The 21,081-nt window shown below is 37.3% G+C and overlaps 2 protein-coding genes across 2 annotated transcripts in view; one reads left to right on the top strand and one right to left on the bottom strand.

Annotated features, from left to right (window-relative positions):
- Nucleotides 1–2,411, top strand: part of LOC129277837 (sodium- and chloride-dependent neutral and basic amino acid transporter B(0+)-like) — a 31,669-nt gene extending 29,258 nt beyond the window's left edge. The window contains exon 13 of the mRNA XM_054914013.2: nt 222–2,411. Within this exon, the coding sequence (XP_054769988.2) occupies nt 222–410 (189 nt within the window). The 3' untranslated portion in view covers nt 411–2,411. The remainder of the gene's footprint in view (nt 1–221) is intronic.
- Nucleotides 1,141–19,930, bottom strand: LOC129277838 (uncharacterized). The gene is made up of 12 exons (XM_054914014.2): nt 19,750–19,930; nt 16,550–16,652; nt 15,389–15,538; nt 14,910–15,041; nt 13,382–13,453; nt 12,875–12,992; nt 10,961–11,243; nt 10,168–10,270; nt 9,363–9,619; nt 8,083–8,232; nt 6,839–6,952; nt 1,141–5,530 (listed from the first exon to the last, which is right to left on the bottom strand). Exons 1-12 carry the CDS (start codon nt 19,798–19,800, stop codon nt 4,325–4,327), a joined length of 2,739 nt encoding a protein of 912 aa, XP_054769989.2. The 5' UTR covers nt 19,801–19,930; the 3' UTR covers nt 1,141–4,324.
- Nucleotides 19,931–21,081: the final 1,151 nt, after the last annotated feature.

The raw sequence follows: 21,081 nt of genomic DNA on the forward strand, positions 1-21,081 counted from the left end.
TGGCATAATGTCGCAATCTGCGACATTATGCGTTGGTGCGACATTATCGGTTCAACAACATTTACTTCGCAGCAAGAGGCTGAATTGTAAATCTTTTGCAAGACAAGTAAGGAATATGATACTGAGTTTAAGCAAATTTGTCCTCTATGGATTATCCTTAAATGCCACATTCACTCAGTCATACAACCTGTTGACTAAATCATTTAATCTTTATTCAACAGCGTTGGAGATCCATGTCCAACCCACGTGAGACCTGGGGTCCCGCCCTCAAGAAACACCGTATCGAGGCAGCTGAAGTGCACCAGAGCCATGGCACCAGCATGGGAGGTTCTACTAAGTTTGGCACAGTGACAGAGCCATCAGTGGCCTACGCAGCTGCTGCTAACAACGCTTATGAACAACCACTTTAAACGGTCCCAAGACTTGCAACCTCCAAGCTATAAAGCCCTCAGCATCAGTACCCTCATTTACCAGTAAACTTTCCTGCATATAGATACTATAAAACTCAGAGTTTGTTCTGGCTTGCACAAAGATGTTTAAATTCATGTTTTTTTGTCAAATTCATGATTCGATTTAATACCTCAAATATCAGAGGATTTTTTGAAAGTTTTATAATGTCATTATTGAGGTCTACCAGTATACTGAGGACGTTGATGCATAAAGGTGTCTTGTTGCAAAATAAGTACCAAGTACTAAGCAATTGGGATTATTGGAGCTATATATTGAGGGGCTAACTTTGATAATACGTCTTGAACAGACTAAAATAAGTATGTGTATCCCCATATCATTTCTCATTTGAAGTAATATTCTCAGCATATGCTATGTCATTTTTTTATATCTCTCTTTTTTAAATCACTGTAAATTTAATAACATTTGAATGTTTTAAAACGCACAATCACAATAGCTGTGTAAATAAAAAATTCTCTTCAATTCTATAACATCAGTGAATCGCCATTTCGGAACGAATTAATTATTTTTATAAAGCTGACAAAAAAATGTATATTACCCTCTTTCACTTGAATTCTTCAAATGATTTTTGTCTCAGATTTTATGTAGTTGTCTACTTTGGGTTCATTCTTGTAGTTAATGTGTCAATGATGTATGTATGAAATTGTAGAATTAGGCTTTTTTTTCTTCAAATTTATTATTTTTTTGCCTATTATTTTGTGTTGTATGAAATTGTTAGATTAGTTCACCAAGTAAAATCGAAGGTGCTCTACACATCGGGTGTGGATATAAGGTCATTTATAACAATAGTGGCGGGATTTATTTATGGGGTGTATGCAAGGGGAGGATTATTGTTTCATACAGTACATCATCACCTCTTACAAGATTGCAAGTTTTCATCCCCAGACTACAGAAGCGGTACAATATATAAATTACGTTTACACAGTTAAATTTGATAAGTCTGTGCACTTCTCTCCTGTACATATTATAAATATCATAGCCTCATTGTCACATCATGTTTGTTATATTACTCATAACTCAAAAAGGTGTATATTGATGCGAAAGCAGTTTCCACATTTACAACATGTTTAGCAGATAACATTACCTCCGTTTTTTCCTCCGTTTTAAATATTTTGTTACAACCTTGTTGCAAGTGGAGTTTATTGATCATTGGGTGGTGTTATATATATTCTGGTGTTAGTGTGAAAGGAATACCATCCACAAAAACCCCACCTGATGGCCTAAGACTGGTGTTAGAATTGACACCACTCTGTCTGTATATGGTTCTCGTTGTACACGTGGTTTGCTGTAATTTTAGTAACACCTGTGAAAAGACATGATGAATATCAAATATCAATTGTCCCGAAATTGTCTTTCAAACAAAATTTATTAAGAGATTTATCAGATTTTTACATCAGATTTTATCAGGTCAAGTTTCAAAATAATATATTCATGAATGAAATCTTAACAGAATACAATACAAGAGGATTTTAGATATGCAGGAATTATATTGTTTGTATATATTGAAGTGTGAATTTTATATTTTATATGGAAATTTAGAGAAATACCATGGTCATAAACAAGATTAAATCACAAGGGTGATATGTCTATCTTAAGAATTTTACTAAAGCATATTTTGTCTTAATATGTCATGAAAAATAAATGTACTGGGGAAACGTGTGTAAATAGCACAAGAGAAAGCAAATTTTTTAATAGGTCACATGAGGATTGTCATAACCACTTAAAAATTTTACATCTATATCTTAAAACTCTTTCATCTCATATGAAAAATCAATCTAGAATTAGTTTACTCGTAGTTAAACGATTTTTTAAAGAGTTGCCTTTCTTAAGATCAGTTGGGGTAGTAGTGATTTTAACAAGGAATTTTAACTTTAAGAAATTTTAATGTAATAAATGTCAATTTTTACTATTTCACAATAAATTGAGGATGATTGGGTACGAAATGTGTACTTTGTGTTTTCTATGCGTCTTTGAGCTCTAAGGGACAACATGTTAAAGGAAACCATTATACAAGGAGAAAATCCATCTTATCAGAAAGAATAAAGGAGAGGAGCAATCTAAAACTTATTTTATCAAAATCGGTTATAGAATAAGCGAGTTATGGAAGTTTGAAAAATCTTGTACTTCCTATGTATATTTTTCTCTTCCCCCATGTTTTTTTTCTCTTCTTTCTCCCCTTCATATTCTATTTATTCCCTCCTATTTCCCATCCACATCCTATCCTCTTTATTCCCATCCAAAGGCTTTTCTCCTCCCCCCATCTTACAAACAATGGCAACAAGTTGCAATGCTCTCCAATTTCTCATCTTAACTCGATCAGCCTTTTGAAACAATGTCCTTGCTACCACAATACTGCATTTTATACATAATGAACATACACACTTTAATCATTTGATAAGCTCTTCCTCCCATTCTGTGTCTCTGACCTTTCTCCAATCCCTTCCCTCTCTGGAGTGAATCGAACCAATATTATTTCTCCTTTTTTCTGTCTTATATTTTGTTCTTTAGATATTCTTTAGATGGACCTCGAAACACAAAGCAAGAGACAAATCTGACAAAGTCCGTAACAAAAAAAAGCAGCTTTCATGCTTTATTACACATTCTAATTTCCTTTGACACAAAACTGACTGACCATGGATCAAGCCATATGAAACATGCGTCTGCCCAGCCAAAAACCTGATATAAACAGATCACAATGTAATTTGAGAAAGAGTTTTGAATTTAAGCATAAAGGGACTTTTTAGCCAGAGCATACAAAAGTATATGCAGCAAGCTGTCTTACATAAACTCATATTTCAAATATTAACCATTTACTTATCAACAAAGACAATCTGTTCTTTTTATTACAAGAATTTAATTTCTTGATATCAGATTATATGAAGAAAATGGCTAAATAAGTGCTGAGGTGCATAGGTACCTATCAGGATTAATTCCTTAAATGCACCGAGCCTTGGAATGCAGCTTGAGCTAAAGCCAGGGTAATATATAACAATTCGCCTCGGAATAAATTATTTCTAGATAGATGGCACAATAAAAATGCCTATTAGATTCATATGCTGGCTAAAATATTCCTGGTGTGTCAGTCCCTTCTCAAAATCATTTGACATTTCAACATTGGGCAGGAAGAGAACCACTCTACCAGATGAATTTCAACAATAATAAAGTCGAAATGACTACTCTAATTTATATAACAGAGGACCTAGCATGTGATTTCTTGTGGGTTTTCAGCTGGGGCTGCTACACACGATTAACCATGAAATCAGAAAATCATGATCAGGCATCAATTCAATTGATGTAATAAATAAGTACAAGCACACAATGAAAGTGTTTGTTTTACAATAACATTAAAGCAGCCTCAATATTTAAAACCTACATGTATAAACAGTCTCAAACTGTTCAAAGCACACACATGCACAGAGAGTATCCATTTACAGACACAGGGATTATGAATGGAACCAACGAAATAAAAATATTTGTCATTTGAATGATGGCAGGATTAAGAAAGTGAGGGGAAAAATGGGATCCATATAATTTTGTTGCAATATTAGGGATATATGATGAGTCTTATAGACCCCTACTCTAAAAAGAGGTTTCAATTGTACCATGGTACGAAACCATGGATTATGCAGATTTCTTGTATTAACGTGCATGAATTTAGCACCCTTTACCCAAAGTATACAATTATAATCAAACTTTTTTTTAGTGTACGCGATGAAATAAGCGTAATTATGTACACAGAATCGGCGTAGTCCACGGTTGAGTACCATTGTACACCTGGAACCTCTTTTGAAAATACGGGCCTTCTAGTCATGTGTTCACAACTTCAGACTGCCACCACTTCTCCTATTGAAGTGTTTCACAAGGGGCCAGGCCCAGATGTGTTTTGTTTGACAGGTCTTGCAGAAGCCAAAGAAACATTCAGGGATGCTTGACCTGTTGAGTTCAGGAGATGGAGAGCTTCAGGGGACAAAAGCGTCTCTACCGAAACTCCTCCAACTAGAGGGATAGAGGATGGGATGCTCTCCTCGTTACCTTGCATCATCCGGCTTGTATCCTCCACTTCGTTCACAACAAGATCCCCCATGTTGCCTGGTGATGTGTGCTGGCTGCTACACAGGTTCTCAATGCTCATGGTCGTGGCTGGACGGGTGGCAGTGGAATCCGAGGAGTGGCTTACCAGTTGATTCAGATTCTGAGAGTGTTGTTGGATGGTGCCTTGAAGGATTGTGGGAAGGTGGTGCTGTTGCTGGCGCGGTAGGACCATGTTGCAAGCTTCAGCATCCTGGGTGGAGAGAGGCATAATGATTTCCTGGAGTTGGACGTTGACTTCTTCCACGTTGGCTGCTTCTTCTGCTGCAGTGTGGCCATCAGGTCGATGGAGAGTGATAGGAACCATGACCTGAGTATTATCACCTGCTTTGAGATGAGCAATTGGCTCGCTTGTTGAAGCATTGACGTACTGTGGCATATTGCTGCTACAAGGTACGCCATGTCCATTGCTACTCAGCAGCAAATTAGGCTGCAAGCTTGGTAAGGTCTGTATGATGATCTGTGTTTGTTGTGAACCATCTTTCTGTGTCTTCTGTTGTGGTGGTTGAGGGTGTGGTGCTTGCATCACCTGGGAGTGGTTTGTGGCTGCAACTGCAGTGCTGTAGCTTGGGGGCTGGTTGCTACCACTCGGACCTTGTTGCATCCCGCAGTTCATCAGCTGCTGCTGGAACTGCTGTGTCACCATCTGATTCTGCAGTTCAGCAAGTATCTGCTGCAAGTTCTGCTGCAACAGCTTGGCAGCAATGGCATCTATACCTGGCACTGAAGCTGTCAAGGGTTGCTGCTGTTGCGGTTGCTGTTGTTGCTGCTGTTGTTGCGACTGTTGTTGCTCTACATTCACACCTATAATAGTAGGTACTTGTGGATTAGATGGCTGCTGCTGTGTTGATGCAGCCCGAGCTTCTTGTGTTACAGATACAGAAGGCTGCACGTGAACACGGCCAACCTGATCAGGTCCAAAGGGTTGCATTGACAGAGTAGATGAATTTGTTGCTCTGTTTGTAGACATGTTCTGTTAAAGAAAAAACACCCAAAGGAAACATCAATAAATAGGATAGGACAGAAAATATTTCTCATAGGAGTGCACAGTAAAACTACCCCCTAAAACAGGAAAATCATATCATAACAGGAGCTCTGAAAGGGAAAATTTCAGATCATATCCTCCAAATTTACAATGGTTGAGAGATCTGGTGGGTGTTTCATAAAGCTGTTTGTAAGTTAAGAGCAACTTTAAGAACCACTGGTGAACATTTCTTACGCGCTTAGTAATCAACAATGAACCTATCATTTACAACAAGAAAGGATCACCAGTCATTCTTAAAGTTGCTCTAATCTTACAAACAGCTTTATGAAACAGTCCCCTGGAATAGATGTAATGACATGATGTAAAATGTCTAAATATAATCACAGAAAAAAATGCTCTGATTGAATGTTTGTCGTTTTCAGAAAATACTGAAAGACTTACATAGAAATTATAACATATTTATTTCAAAGAAGTACATGTTCTTTTTTGTCAACTAAAATATCAACGATCCTTTTAATGTCAATTACACATTTGGTCAATACAAACCAATTAATCTAAGTACCATGAAAATCTTTAAAGCTTTAAAGAACACTTTTTTACTACCTTTCTTTATCCAAAGATCCAAACAAGCATAATTGATAAAATTTATTCTGATTAGTTTTTTGACCTGTTGGCCCCATTACAAATCATTTCAAATTCAATTATTTTTTTATCAAAAAGACTACTAATTAACCCAAAATTACATTCAATCTTAATTATGTGTTTTATGTGAGTACTTGTTTGAATGGAGGGGAAGAGTGACTTATAGTTACACTTGAATTCCAAGTTGCGTGGGATATATCACGCATCACCGCATTGGTCAGATCTTGCGTACAGGACGAGCACTACTGGGTATCCATCAATTAGATTACTTGTTAATTAACATGTGTGCGTTGGCGTTTAAGCATGACTCGAAGTTACACCCCCTGGTATTGTAATGGCCTGGTCCCACTGGCCGACGGACACAAAACGTACTCATAACGGATACAGCAGACAAGCAAAATTTTGGGGTGGCTCCATCCGTTTTTCAACTGCTCCAGACAATGGACAAAATGGTGAAAAAAAAAAGTGGACGGATGCTCGATGGAGATAGAGCGTATGAAACATGTATGCAAAGAGTTCACAATGGATATATATAATGTTTTCCAAAGGATGGCAAGATTCTTTTCCGTTTTGCATCCTCTCTGCATCCGTAAGTGCAGTGGGACCAAGCCTTAAGAGAATTAAATTCTATCTGACCAGAGGGTCATTCCTCACCTGTGCAGTAGGTGGAGTAGTGGTAGTATTGGATGCACTTGTCTTAGAGCTACCTGGCATGTTTCCAGCCCTTCTTTGAAGTGAAACCTTCCTTTGTGCTTCAGTCAGTACAGTCTGGCGGGGGGGGGGGGGGGGGGTGAGGAGGAATGTGGGGGAGTGGGGGGATGAGGTAAAGCAGAATGAAAAAATAGAATAACTGAATATTTTGGGTTTTTTTATATATAAAACCAATGTTAGAGCGTCTACTGGACTGGAAATTTCACATTATATACTTTGTATGTACATGTAGCTTTCTGAGATCCAATGACTAAACTTCTAAGTGTTGAAGAGCAATTTTCAAGAAAAATGAGAACACTGGAAGGGGGATTGATAAGAAAAGAAATCAAAATTCAAATTGTCATAAAGAATTAAGGGCTGATAGATTCAACAGCCACTGCACTTTGTAAGATCAGAGTTTAAATGATACTTGAGTATAGATAATACTATTGACACTTTCACAGCTATTTAGAAAGGGTTTCAATCCGAGTAACATGAAATATTCAGTGATAACTCCCACTTTAATCAACTTTTTGTCCTATTAGTGCAAAGCTCCAAGATCGAGTGGCCAACATTACTATGGTGGTGGCATATATATAAATCAAATATAAACAATGATTTATAGAGAAGTCAGTCAAATTCCTGTGTTAAGAGAATATAATTAGAGCATAAATCTGATCAATACAATCACAGAGGCACTGATTCTCTTTTTTGCCTGGAGTATTGACCTGAGTCCACAGAATGGTTTATTTCCAATTGGCCTAATACCGATTTGTCCAATTACCAACCTGTCTACTATCATTTGGTCTACCATCAGTCCGTCCATAAATCCACATGGTTTATTCCCATTTCGTCCACTCACCATTTTGTCTAATAACCAGGTGGTCCAATAGCCATTTAGTCCACATACCAATTAGACTATGTGTTGATTGGGCGAAATGAATGAAAAGAAAATGGGTAATATACCAACTGGTTATGAGACAAAAAGGTCAAATACGAACTGGTGATTAGACAAAGTGATTATTGGACAAAATGGTTACTGGACCAAATAGCTGTTAAGAAAAAATGTTGATGGACAGAATGGCGCTTGACTAAATGAAGGTAGAACATGTGGCAAGTAGACGAATCGGCAGTTTACCCACAGAAGCAAATCAGTATTGGTGATGGTAAACAATCGTAGAGGGGAAAAGGTTTTAATGGCAACATACCTGTTGTTTCAATTGCCTGCTACTCTGCCTCAGTTGGTGTTGAACTAACTGTTGCTCTACAACTCTCTGCTGTTGTCTGACTTGTTGTTGTTGCTCCTCCAGCTGTTGCTGCAGTCTTTTCAGCTGATCTTGTTGCTCTATGAGTTGCGCCTGCAAATAAATAATAGTCCCACCAATGACAATCAAAGTTCTTTTATTTCTTTTATTTCTTATAGCTACAATGCAAATATATTATCTTGTACTTTAAGGGGAAATTTGCCCTTGCATATAAGTTGGTAAAATTAAAATCATAAATTGAAAAGAAACACATTAGTAAATCTTTGGCGAAAATCTGTTATGGAATGGAGGTATGGAATTTCAAAGTTTTGATTTTGTGGCGTCACATGTGAGAAGCTTCCTCATACCATGTGACAAAAATGTTCTTAAAATGCAATTTTCTGAGAAAATAGAAGATGCTTCATATTGTGCATTTAATATATCATCTGACACATCACTTCATACCCGCTTCTATTAGACAAACAATTGTCATTCATCATAGATCATTACAAGATGGAAATTTATTGAATTATATGACACAACGGATCAGCTGCTCCCTACCCATTTATACCATTTTTCTTTTCTAATTATATTTCAAGGTAAAAGCCTGTAGAAGCAAAAAGATATCTAATAAGTATTTAAAATCAAGGCTGAATGTAACCATATCACAATAACAATAATAATGTCATATTTCACCCAGGTAGCCACTTCAGTTCTGAAAACTGTTCTCCCAGCGGGCCCTGCTTATCATGATAATGTTATTATTACTCTGGCTTTAGCATGGCTACCTTGATTGGGTGCTCAAGCATTCAAGGAATTCATCCTACCGGGTACCCATTCACCTCACCAGGGTCGAGTGCAGCACAATGTGGGTAAATTTCTTGCTGAAGGAAAACATGACATGGTTGGGAATCAAACCCTCGTCCCTCAAGTTGAAAGACGAGTGTCTTAACCACTAGACCACGACGTCCCCACGGTAGATCTAGTTTATTTACATAAACCAAGCTCTATGTAATCATGGAATCTCGGCTGTGAAATGACGATACTGATTATCATCAACACAGATAAGAACACATGTAGAACAGTGTATTAATGTTGCTTGGGAAAAGACCTGATATCAGGCTGGAATGACATGCTTATTTCTTCTAGAATTATTTGAAACATATTTTCTATTTCTACAAACGCTTGTAAAGACTTTATTGTTCAAACTCATTTTAAGATTGTTACCACAAGAGATACCTTACCACCGTCATAAGAGATCCCTGGGCTCCTGCCTGCCCAGCTCCAGCTGACCCTGTCCTGGAGCCCGTCATCCCTCCTCCATCCTCCGCTAGCAGACTGCTTTTACTCTTGGGATGGTTCTTCCAGTACTTCTTGAGGCCATGCTGAGGGGGCTCCCGGTCTCCGCCAGTCTTCGTCATCTGCTCCTTCACCCTCGCAATGGTGGTGATGCTGCTCCCCGTTACCATGGAGATGAAACGGGCGCAGTTGGATCCATGACCTACGGAATCAGGTTTATGTAGACTGGATGACAATACTTACTAGTTTTCTAGTTCAAAATTTATAGATTGCAATGCATCACACAGAAATTGTTCATTAACAAAGTGTGATCTGGTACCTTAAAAAAAAAAGGGGAATGTGATGAATGGTAAAATGGATATGGTATAATCAAGATCACTGTAGCATGCAGGCTTGTATAAATACTAACAAGTAACCAACCATGTAACCAGTTTATATACACTTTATGCAATATGTATTGGATGCCCCATTCATTGAATTAATACTTTCACGGGCATTGTCATAATCAACTGCATTTACAACCATCTAAGAAGTACAGTGGAGGGAGAAAAAAAATGACCCTTTCCCTCTCTTTTGCATAAATTGTTCATTTGTGTATGGCTCACGTAAAATTACATGAAGGAGTATAAAACATTTTGAAAATCAATATCCTGTTTGGGATAAGGGATTTTGTGTTAATTTAAAAGCAACGAGTTCCATCTATGTTTTATATGATCTTTATTTCGTCAATGTAAGTCTTTGTAGCCATACCTGAAGGAGTAAGCATTTCAGCAAGAACTTTCCTGGCCTCCAGCTGCCCGGAGATTGCCCGCTCTCTCCATTGCTTCAACAGCAATTTGTGTGTACGCGCCAACTAAAGAGTTAATGAATGAGAACAGAGACCAACGTTATGATTGCTTGCAACCAAATCATGTTGCTTTCAAAGGCCACATCCACTCTAAAATGTAAGTTGAATTGAATCAATAGGATTTAACAAGAAATACAATTCATTACAAACATTGGTAAAATTTCATTAAGAGGTTTTTTTTCCTATTTTTGCACACAATATTTACAATGAATCTCCACAATTTATAAAGATAGATAAGGGACAAATGAGATGATCTTACACATACCATGAGCTCAAACATCATAAAAATTTTATCAACAACTTCCAGCATTTTCAATGTTTTTGCATAATTTGTGGAAACAGTTGCTGTCTGAAGCTCACTTTTTCTGTCAGAATTAACAATATCAATTATTTCATTTTTGTAACCGTATGTGTACCAATTCTCTGCACTTTTTGTAATTACAACTAAAATAAGTCCACACATGTTTTGATTACTCATATCATATAAAACTTGAAGCAGGAAACATTGAAAATTAATATTTAATAAATATGAAAGAAAAAAAGAAGAAAGCTAATGAAATTGATAGCTTACATATCCATGATTGTCTTGCTTTTGTATTTATATTGTGATAATGTATACAAATTATGTTCATATATTCACATACAAGGTATACAGTATATCTATCAAAAAGGCATTCAGGAAGTCTGAACACATACCAGCACACACTTCTCAGAACAGCAAGTTTGCTCATGCAGTTCGGATATGTCAACAAGTTTGCCCAGTGCAGCCTGCCCCTTGGTTCTCTGCAGCCTTTGTGTGCGATTCTGGGGGTCCGTTTTCAAGCGCTTGTGCAGGAAGTTGTTGGAGTAGAGGAGGATACGCTGCGTCGCCCGCTCACACATCCGTAAATCCCCACGTAGTACCTTTCGATTTGACAACACAAAGTCCTCATATTCCTTGGCTTTGCGATGACCATTACCTAGGCCCACCTTCCGCTGTCTAATTTAAAAAAAAATTAAATATAACAAAAATTTATATAAAAAGAAGAAATGAATGTAATGCTTTCTCCATCTACATAAATTACAATTTAAATACGATGGCATTCTTTTTCAATGGAAAAAAAGGAATATTTTTCAGGTATACTATTACTACACAGAATAATAAAAAAATAAAAGAGGAGTCATTGCTGTTTGGTCTACTATCTAATTGCAGTTTGGTCTACTATCTAATTGCTGTTTGGTCTACTATCTAATTGCTGTTTGGTCTACTATCTAATTGCAGTTTGGTCTACTATCTAATTGCTGTTTGGTCTACTATCTAATTGCTGTTTGGTCTACTATCTAATTGCTGGTTGGTCTACTATCTAATTGCTGTTTGGTCTACTATCTAATTGCTGTTTGGTATACTATCTAATTGCTGTTTGGTCTACTATCTAATTGCTGTTTGGTCTACTATCTAATTGCTGTTTGGTCTACTATCTAATTGCTGTTTGGTCTACTATATAATTGCTGTTTGGGCTGCACTACAGTGAGTCTAACACCAACTTAGTCCAATTCTCATTTAGTCTAATGCCCAGCTGGTCATTGAAAACATGGGTCATACACAGTTCAGCTATAAACCATATAGACCTAGTGGTGCTAGACCAATGGGTGATTTCAAGTCCGATGTTGGTCTTGGTATTGGTGTTGAAATTTGGATTGCTTCCCCTAGCCCCAAAACTTATTCAGAGTTTGTAAAACTGATCCAGATCACATTATTGACATCTCAACAACTAGTGAGTGAATTTTCGGGACCATCTTCATTTTATGTTTGGTGTTATACTCATGTAAAAATTGACCTAACACCAACACCAAAAGGTCATAACTGAACTTGAAATCACCCAGTGTGATCGAAATAGGTATAGCCTAACTGGAAATAACACAAAATGGAAAATGGGCTCAATAGCAGTTAGACTAAATGGGTTAGTAGATTAACTGGTTGAAGACGAAGCAGGATTAGACCATTTGGATCACGACAAAGCAGAAACTAGATGATGCTGGTGTAGACCAATCTCCTATTTACTCCACAACAAGTGGTGGGTCACATATAATACTCATTTCAACCCCAGGGCCCCGTCTTACAAAGAGTTGCATGATCCGATCAATCACAACTATGGATGGCCAGTAACATCAACATCTAACCTGCAAATTTCTTCAAAATATCTCCTAGATATGATGTATATTCATACATTCATCTTTCTTCTTGAAGGCTCAGTGTGATTCTCTTTGATAATTAAGAAAACTGTACAAATTTCCTGTATCAAAAATTAAGGCATGGATGGATTTCCATACAGTTGCGATTGATCCGATCATTCACAACTATGGAAAGCCAGCAACATCTATTATGCATGTTTGTTCAAAATATTTCCTAAGTATGAGGTATATTCATGCATTCATTGTTTTCTTGAAAATTTGCTGTGATTCACTTTGTTTACAAAAGACATTGTGCAAATTTCCTGTAGAAAAAATTAAGACACTGATGGATTTCCATAGTTACGATTGATTGGATCAACCGTAACTCTTTGTAAGACAGGCCCACATCTAACAGTTGGCAGTGAACGAACTGAGTCTCCATTGTTAGAATGAACCTACCCTTTTCCTTTGCGTAGAACCTCTTCTCTATTGTAGAACTTCTTCTCTCGAAGACGTTTTGCATCTTTCAGAATGCTCAGCAGATGAAGGGCTCGCTTCTTGGATTGTTCCCTGTCACCTAGTCAATCAAAATGTGTAGTTGCTGAGAAATGAGCACAATAATCATGGAATTCTAGCAAGATATCATGTCAATTTCCAAGGAATAATAATACACTGTCCCACGTGTGCTTATCTGTGTTAGAAATCTTCAGTGCGACTGTTCATCACGATTTTGGCTTTATGTTGATGGTCCATTGAAAGCCATCGTTTTGGCTGATGCAAAATTTAAATTTGATTAACTTCAACCAATCAATAGTCCTGAATATTTGACTTTCTTCAAATGTATATCGTTGTGTCAGACAACCGACCATAAACTTATATTTCTTTTGTAGAATAGAATAACCAAGGAAATAAGTAGTTGACTTAAGATTAATTTAAAAAAAAAAGTTATTTTTACTAGATACATACCCTCTCCAATGATGAACTTTTGAATACAGCCACAGGGTTTGGAGTTGTAGACAGGGCATGTTAACTTTTCAGCTAAAATCAATGGAAACATAATGTCAACATCTATAACAACCAACAGAAGCATTTACACTACACACGAGTAAACCTGAAAGGTGAAATAATTGTGCCATTTTTGTTTACATTATTATACGATCTAGTTTTCTCCTTTACAGTGATACCAAATTGGCATAAAAGTGCATAAATAGATTAACAAGAGTTTGGAATATTAATGTCAATTTCAAGTGAGCAGAAAAATTGGTAAGGATTCGATAAGGACATGATGGCCATCTGCAAGAGAAGGATGGCTCGTTTGTATTCTTTTTGTGGTTTTTTAAAAATGTTTTATTCACTCATCTGACGGTGTGAATCCAGAACTCACTAAAGAAAGAGTTGCTGTAAAAATAACTGATGGGCCTCAGCTGTAATCTTCCATGCATGGAAAATTTGCTAAGAGTTTGTTTTCAAATCTAATAATAGTTTTGCTCTTATTATCATTGGTTCCAAATTGGTAATCATAACATATTAGTTGATTGTGATTTCTGAAAACCGGTTTCTTTTTTTTCTTAGACACATGGGCCTGTATTCTGAAGTCAGGTTTAACTTAGACCATGGTCTAACTCTGTGCTAAAATTATGGGGAGCCAAAAACTAAAAAAATCTGCTAATATTGTATATTTCTTATATTTGCTATTTAGTTTCCCATTGCTTTCATAATGAAGAAAATATTTCAGTTATCATTCTGACAGTTGTGAATAATTTCAGTGTCATTAGAGTAAATGTACTTTTAAGAGAGATTTGCGCCCCAATCGGCTCTCCATAGTTAAACAACTTTAAACCAGAGTTCAGAATACGGGCCATGGTGTATGTAATTAATAGCCTACCTTCTAAAAAGTGTAAGATAAGTGTGACCAGTATTCTGAAGTCTGGTGTAAGTTAAACGATGGTCTGAAGTTGTGGATTAACTATGGGGAGCCAAATGTAATGCAAATCTAACATCTAGATTATCAACTTATCATTACTTTAGTGCTCACAACATTACAAACCATGGGTCAAATTACAGGGGGCTCTGGCGATTTTGCCCCTGAAATGCTCAAAAGAGCCCTGGGGGGGGGGGGGGAGGGCTGAAAAATCCCCATAAACTGCAATGTTAAAGCTTACATGTATTTAATGTTGCAGATTTAGGCAACCAGTTTTGAAAAGCAGCCCCGGCCCCAAAATCAGATATATATCATTATATTATATATTTTGCCCTTTACGAACTACATGTTCCTTGAATTTGAGAAAAACAATAGTTTTCTTGACCATTGGAAATACCCTAGTAACTCACCAGCAGCATACAGTGTATGTTTGATGTTTATATCGCTTCAATATTCTTAGCCCAGACTTTAATAGACCATGAATAAAATGGATTTCAAGATATTTGCTTGTAGAATTACTGAAAGGGTGAGTAAAGACAGGATTTCATCATGAAAGATTTTGGAACAACATACCATCTGGCTCTCCAAGCCCTTCGACCAATGACGCTGCAAAGTGTTCTGCACTCTCGTAGTAACGCTTTTTATCATCTGCTGTAGGAGGGGGATCGCGAGGAGTCATCTTGCTCTTTCTCTCCATCTTAAGGCCTACATATTTAAAACAAGAAGAAATGTGAAAGTGTCTAAAAGATAAATGTTGGAGAGTCTAAATCATAACTGCCATTTTACTGCTGCTGCTGCTACTGCTACTGCTACTGCTACTACTACTACTACTACTTCTCTTCTTGGTCATACTACTACATGTACAGACTACTATTATCACCAGCTACTATATTTACAATTTCTGAAGAATTACATGCACAAGTACAATCAACTAGCTGAATTGAACACTCATTCTTGCCCTCATATACAAACAAAACCTAAAAATTATTACCGTATTGCTAAACCTTTACAAGACTTGCTATTGTATAAAATCAAGGAAAAAATAGATTTACCACATGCATTGCAGAGTGTGAGAAGTTTCTGGCTTTCAGGCTCCTTGACATAACGAGGGGTTGCCTTGCCCTTGGTTTTCTGTCCAGGTTTACGTCTCAGAGGATTCACAACAAATCGGGAACTGCACTTGTCGCAACAAAAGGGTTTTCCTGAGAAAAAATGGGGAGGAGAATCTAAGATTGACAATTTTTAGTCCTTTCCTTATAACATAAACACAGTTCACAAACATCTCCTACTTTGTTTGTAGTACTTGATATGAAAAAGATAAAAGAGGATTATGCTAAGTTTTACATTTGACTGTTGACATAACTGTTTTTTTTCTGTATGATATTACAGGTGCCATAGATGACTACAGTCTACAAATGCCTTTTAAGTAATTTCCTTTCAGGGAAAGGTGTCTTTATAAGGGAAAAAGTCTGAGGGAGAAATCATTGACATTTAGCAATTTTTACAGATATACTTTTATTTAGGGGTAGTTTAAAAATACAAAAATATTCTCAAAACAATCGTGAAATCTAGGGGATACTTTTGTTAGCATTCTTTCCAAATTCCTGTGATAAGGGTTATGGCTTTGATGGCTAACTCTCCAAAGTCAATAAAAGGGAAGGGGCTAAATAATGCTAACACATTCCCCTCCTTAAAGCAGATACGAACCAATAGCGCCATCTTGAGTCCTCAACTACTCATACCTGGCCAGTTTCCTGACCCATAATGCTAGTGTAGTCTAGTAATATAGACCCACTTGAATGATAACAAGCTACTTACATGTAACTACCCAATACATTTACACTGCAATAATTATGTTACCAAGTAGCAAAACAATTACTTTTCTTCTCAAAATATTTTAGTTTCTCTATAGATATACAATTATAGGTCAATCTATTCTCTGTAGTATTAAATATCTGAAAACGTATACATGAATTTTAAGACTATGTATTTATAACAAACAGTCAATGAGAGACCACACACAGTTCACTCCCCCTTTAAAGGGAGTAGCTCCAAGAATCTGGAACAATAATGCATATAATGGTTGACCACTTGAGTGGGGGAGGGGGGCAGGGTCTGGTCCTCTCTCATCTCATCACTTCTCTCCTCCACCTTTGCAATGCACTCTTTATGAGCCTGCCTGTATGTCTTTGTTTTCTCCTTCTTCAAATTACCTGTTGTGTTTTTCATCTTCTTGGGCTTTAGTTGGGGAGGGATCTCTGCATCACTGTCATCACGAGTAATGACCTTTCTCTTCCTGGTGCTCTTTCGCCCGACCTGGGGGGGGGGGGGGGGAGGGGAGAAAGAAAATTAAATAATCTTTCTATTTCACATGTAGTATCTGCATTGCTTGTTTATACTTAGTAGTGATCAGTATTTGAGTGCAAAATTGCTTACTGCTAAAAAGCTAAGAATATGGAGATCTAAATCACTAACTTCTGTTCATTATAGAAAAATCTACATGTATAGTGAAGACCCTGTCTCAGAATATGAGGGACAGGGATAACGTGGACGTTACCGTTTACATTAGGACATGGTTTTCCATACCGTTTGCAGGTGTTTTGGGACTTGCATTTTCGTAAAAACAAAAGCCAGACTGCTGATTTGGAATGTAACCTCGCCTTAGCAGATGATTTTTACTCTGTTCAAATGCCTCCTGCAGTGGCTGTACTTGTAACTGTGCCCCCTCAACAATTTTGGCTCATTTTGGCCATAGCTAGGAATTGTTGCTAATGCAATGTGCAAAAACAGGGATAGCAAGGAGTGAAATATAATCAGGAACAAAAACCTGGGATTGGTTGATTCATAGTAATTACCATACCTAACCTTTAACAGTAGAGGCGCCGGTCTGAAAGTGAGGATCGTTCCTAATTACAAGGAATGTCTTCAATTACTTCTCAACATAAGAAGTCTAGGAAAGTTCATTCACCTGTCAATATCAAATGCCGACACCAATCAAGTGCGCCAGCGCTAGTCAATTTGATGTAAAGGTCAGGTTTCATAACAAGATTGTGGGAGGACAGCATGGCAAGTCATAAAATATAGACAGTGAACAGGGGGAGTTGAGGTAACAGAAACTTATTTTAGGCACCGTCTTACTTACCTTAATTCTGTTAAATTTGTGTCTATGTCCCACAGGGGGAATGTCAAAGACATTTAAAAAACATAATTAAAAAAAAAAACTTTCCTCCTAAAAACAAAGACAATCTTAATTTTGACATGATTTGTCTTGGTTTATCTCGGGTAATGAGGATGTCCCGATCCTCGTTTTGGACAAGCCCCTTGAATTGGGCCTCAGCCTTGATTTGGGCCTTGGCCTTCATTGTCAAGGCTTACTGTATTGCCATTGCCCAGCCAGTCATGACAGTCGCTCACTAATGTCACTTCTTTTCCAGTCCAAACGTACATGGGAATGGGTGACATTGATTTTACACAGAGTTTACTACAGTCCAGGGCTGCGAAGATGATTTGGACCTCGCCCCTAGATTATTAATCTAGATTTTTTTTAAGTTGGATCAAAAGAACAAGGAAAAAATTGTGTTCATGACATGATCATGAAATCACAATTTACATCATCATTGATTGCATAAGATCAACATTTAAGGAGACCAGGCCAAGCCAAGCTAAGGCTTAGATCCACTAAAGCTTAGGCCAATATAGGGCAAGAATAGGCCTTGACAGCTAGCAGCCGTCTGTTTAGACCAAAAGCTTCAGTCTCTGTATTTTGGTTGTTCCGCTGAACTGCGTTGGCTCACTCACCAATACATAGACTGAAGAGCTTGGAGGCCCGTACGTACAGACAACGTATTTTAGCAGTTACGTTAGATCTAACAGCGGAAACCCGATTTTCCGATCGTTTTTATGTACATAAAATGTCACATTATGAAAAAGAAATCACATCCATATTTACGAAAAAATGTTTAAAATTCAGAAATATTGTACCTTAAACCGCAGTTACCGCTAATTCCTTTCAAACGATGATCAAAACATCGTCATCTTCGATCCTTTCGTTGGTCAACGTAAGTTGCCATCTTGGATGACGTCATCATCCTTACAGACGTATTTACCAGTCGCTATATATCGCGATTTGTGCCGCTGCTTTGCGCTTGTATATGTAGATGTGCATGCGTTCGGAACTTGTCGCTCGCATTGATTGGCCAAGATATCGAAAATTTAATCGGAAAGCCTTGATAAAAGCACAACTCGTTGACGGCTGCCATATTTTCCTCTCCTGCAGAAAATTAAAAAATAAGGAATAACCCGGGGAATAACTCATCGGTAACGTATATTTTCGATATTTTATAGATTTTACATCGTATCAATAGAAAGATTAGAGTCTAAAGAAAATAGTGGGCCTTCGTTCAAGATAATATGATGTCATTTAGAATCTAAAAGTTTTTAAAAGAAATGAAAAATCTGGACAAAACCCACCCTCCGAATTGTCGAGCCAGATTACACATGCAGGCTCGCAGTCGCACTAACACACTACCGTCGGTAAATGGGGATTATAGTAAAATGTCAGAAATTGTTGAATAAATCCCCAGAAACGACGGTTATTCCTGTCTACCGTCTGTTTTGAGGAATTTTTAAAACATTTTCAATTTTTTTTAATTTCTCCTCGTACACAGCCGGCTCGCGATCGTGCAGCCGCTAATAGGGGGTTAACAATGCAAAATCCCCCCCACGGGGCTCATCGATTTTTGTCTTTATTTAAAAATATATAAAAAGAACCAAAATAAAGATTATTATTCCGTTTTCTTTTTAGCCTGAAAAGTGAAATACACCAAACCGGGAAAAAATAAACTGAAAAGGACAAAAAACAGTGACTTAAAATCACTTACTTTGGCTGTCACGCAACTCCCACTTCCCTGGCTTATCCGAACTTGGATAAACACATAGATTCCCTGTACAGATCGAGTTAGAACTTCGGTCTCTGACTCTGTACTGGTGAGTGGAGCCAACATTAAATAACAACACATCACGAACGGAACGGAACTGAGTTCAGCGGAATTAAAACGGAGACCAAAGGCAAAGCTTTTGGTCTAGAATTATTTAAGAATAGGACTAGCTTTACAGGTCAGATCGCTGGAAAACCAAACTCTTATATTAATCCGATGTGTTCAAAGCAGAAGTTCAGCCTTTACTTATTACTAGACTCTATTAAAATATTAACCTTTCATTTCGATACGAAATTTTCGTCTTCCGAAAAGCGAGCGAGATTTACCGGGGCGACTCAGGCGTAGTGCGCAGCCGTTTGCCGTTGGCCCGTTAATTTGTGTCGCGGCCGCGGCCAAGCTGAAGTGACTGTCTGTCTGAGCAATTGTTTGGGTGAAATTAATGAATTAACAATACGAACTCGAAAGTTGAAACGTACCACAATATCTCTGGAAGTTGATGGGCATCCTTCGTCTGTTGGGGCTTCCATTCCAATTCCAAAGCAAGCAGCGTGTACCGAATGAATTTAAATTAAAATCCCAACAAGTTCCGAGGGTGATTTCTCTCGGCGTACTCGCCTATGTCAAGTCGTACGTACCGTACTGTAAAGTGCTGTAATTAATTGGTCGGATCGGATATGTCGGATCAGCTCGTACTGGAAGCGCGCGTACTGGAAGGGGGGGGGGGGGGGGATTTTTTTTTTTTTTTTTAGAGCTGGCCTGAACTACAAATTACCAGGGTATGCTAGTTGCCCTGCCTTCCCAGTTGCCAACACTCAATGAACCAAAATATGAGTTTACAAAATGATTCAAAAGGATTTTTACTAGGCCTATAGCAACAATCATTTTCAAATTTTCTGGCCGGGGGCACTCGCGAGAAGGGGGGGGGGGGCCGGGCAAATTATGTGCCTGCAACTTGGTGCCGACCATTTTTGCTACTTTAAATTTCGTGCTGCTGTAATATAAAAAAATTAAACAACCTCTAGCTGACAAACGTAAACAAATAAGAAAATTGTTGACGTCTGAAATAATTAAACTTTTGTTTGCATTGTTTCATTTTTATCCTCTGATCTTGCTGGCACAAACAGTAAAAGTTTATGTTTACCTATGCTTAAAATGTTCAATCACGTACGGAGAAATTAAGGTTATAAAAAAAAATGTTTTATTCCATTGACCCAGAAGGGCGCCTTTTCCCAATTAAGAATACCATCATTTCTGTGCAAACCAATTTCTGCGAGCTTTACAAGGATCGATGGACAGTACGGTTCTGTCCATGCAAAAATACACTTTCATCATTCTGGTAGATGAGACCAAAGTCTAAGAATGTGAATATATTGTATTTTATTAAAGAAGGACTTAATTTCAAAGTATAAATTTTTTATTGATACGCACTGAAGAGAGCTGTGTTAATTAGTACCACTAATGAATGATCAATATAGGCCTAATTATACCACAAGTCCAATTCATAAAGGAGATTTTTGTCTGTCTGCAGAGAACGTGTACTATATGTCATAAAAGGACGATTTTGTATAGCGTTGCCACTTATCATATTATCATTATTATTATCATTAAATTCGTTATCATCATTACATGTTATTATTATTATTATCATTGTTATTATCATTATCATGCATTATCATCATTATTATTATGATCATTATTTTATTTTCATTACCATTATTATTATCATTATTATTATTCAAATCAAATCAAATTATTATAGATAAAGAAAATTTCGGTGTATTAATCTATTTTAGATTTCTATCAGTTGA

Source organism: Lytechinus pictus, chromosome 15 (assembly GCF_037042905.1).
Source record: "Lytechinus pictus isolate F3 Inbred chromosome 15, Lp3.0, whole genome shotgun sequence".
Taxonomy (NCBI): domain Eukaryota; kingdom Metazoa; phylum Echinodermata; class Echinoidea; order Temnopleuroida; family Toxopneustidae; genus Lytechinus; species Lytechinus pictus.

Coding starts and splice junctions, on each gene's coding strand:
- LOC129277838 (XM_054914014.2), bottom strand. CDS start 19,800: ATGGAAGCCCCAACAGACGAAGGATGCCCATCAACTTCCAGAGATATT. Junction 12,993..13,381: donor AAAGTTCATCATTGGAGAGG/GTATGTATCTAG, acceptor TTGATTGACTAG/GTGACAGGGAACAATCCAAG. Junction 11,244..12,874: donor GTTCTACGCAAAGGAAAAGG/GTAGGTTCATTC, acceptor TTTTTAAATTAG/ACAGCGGAAGGTGGGCCTAG.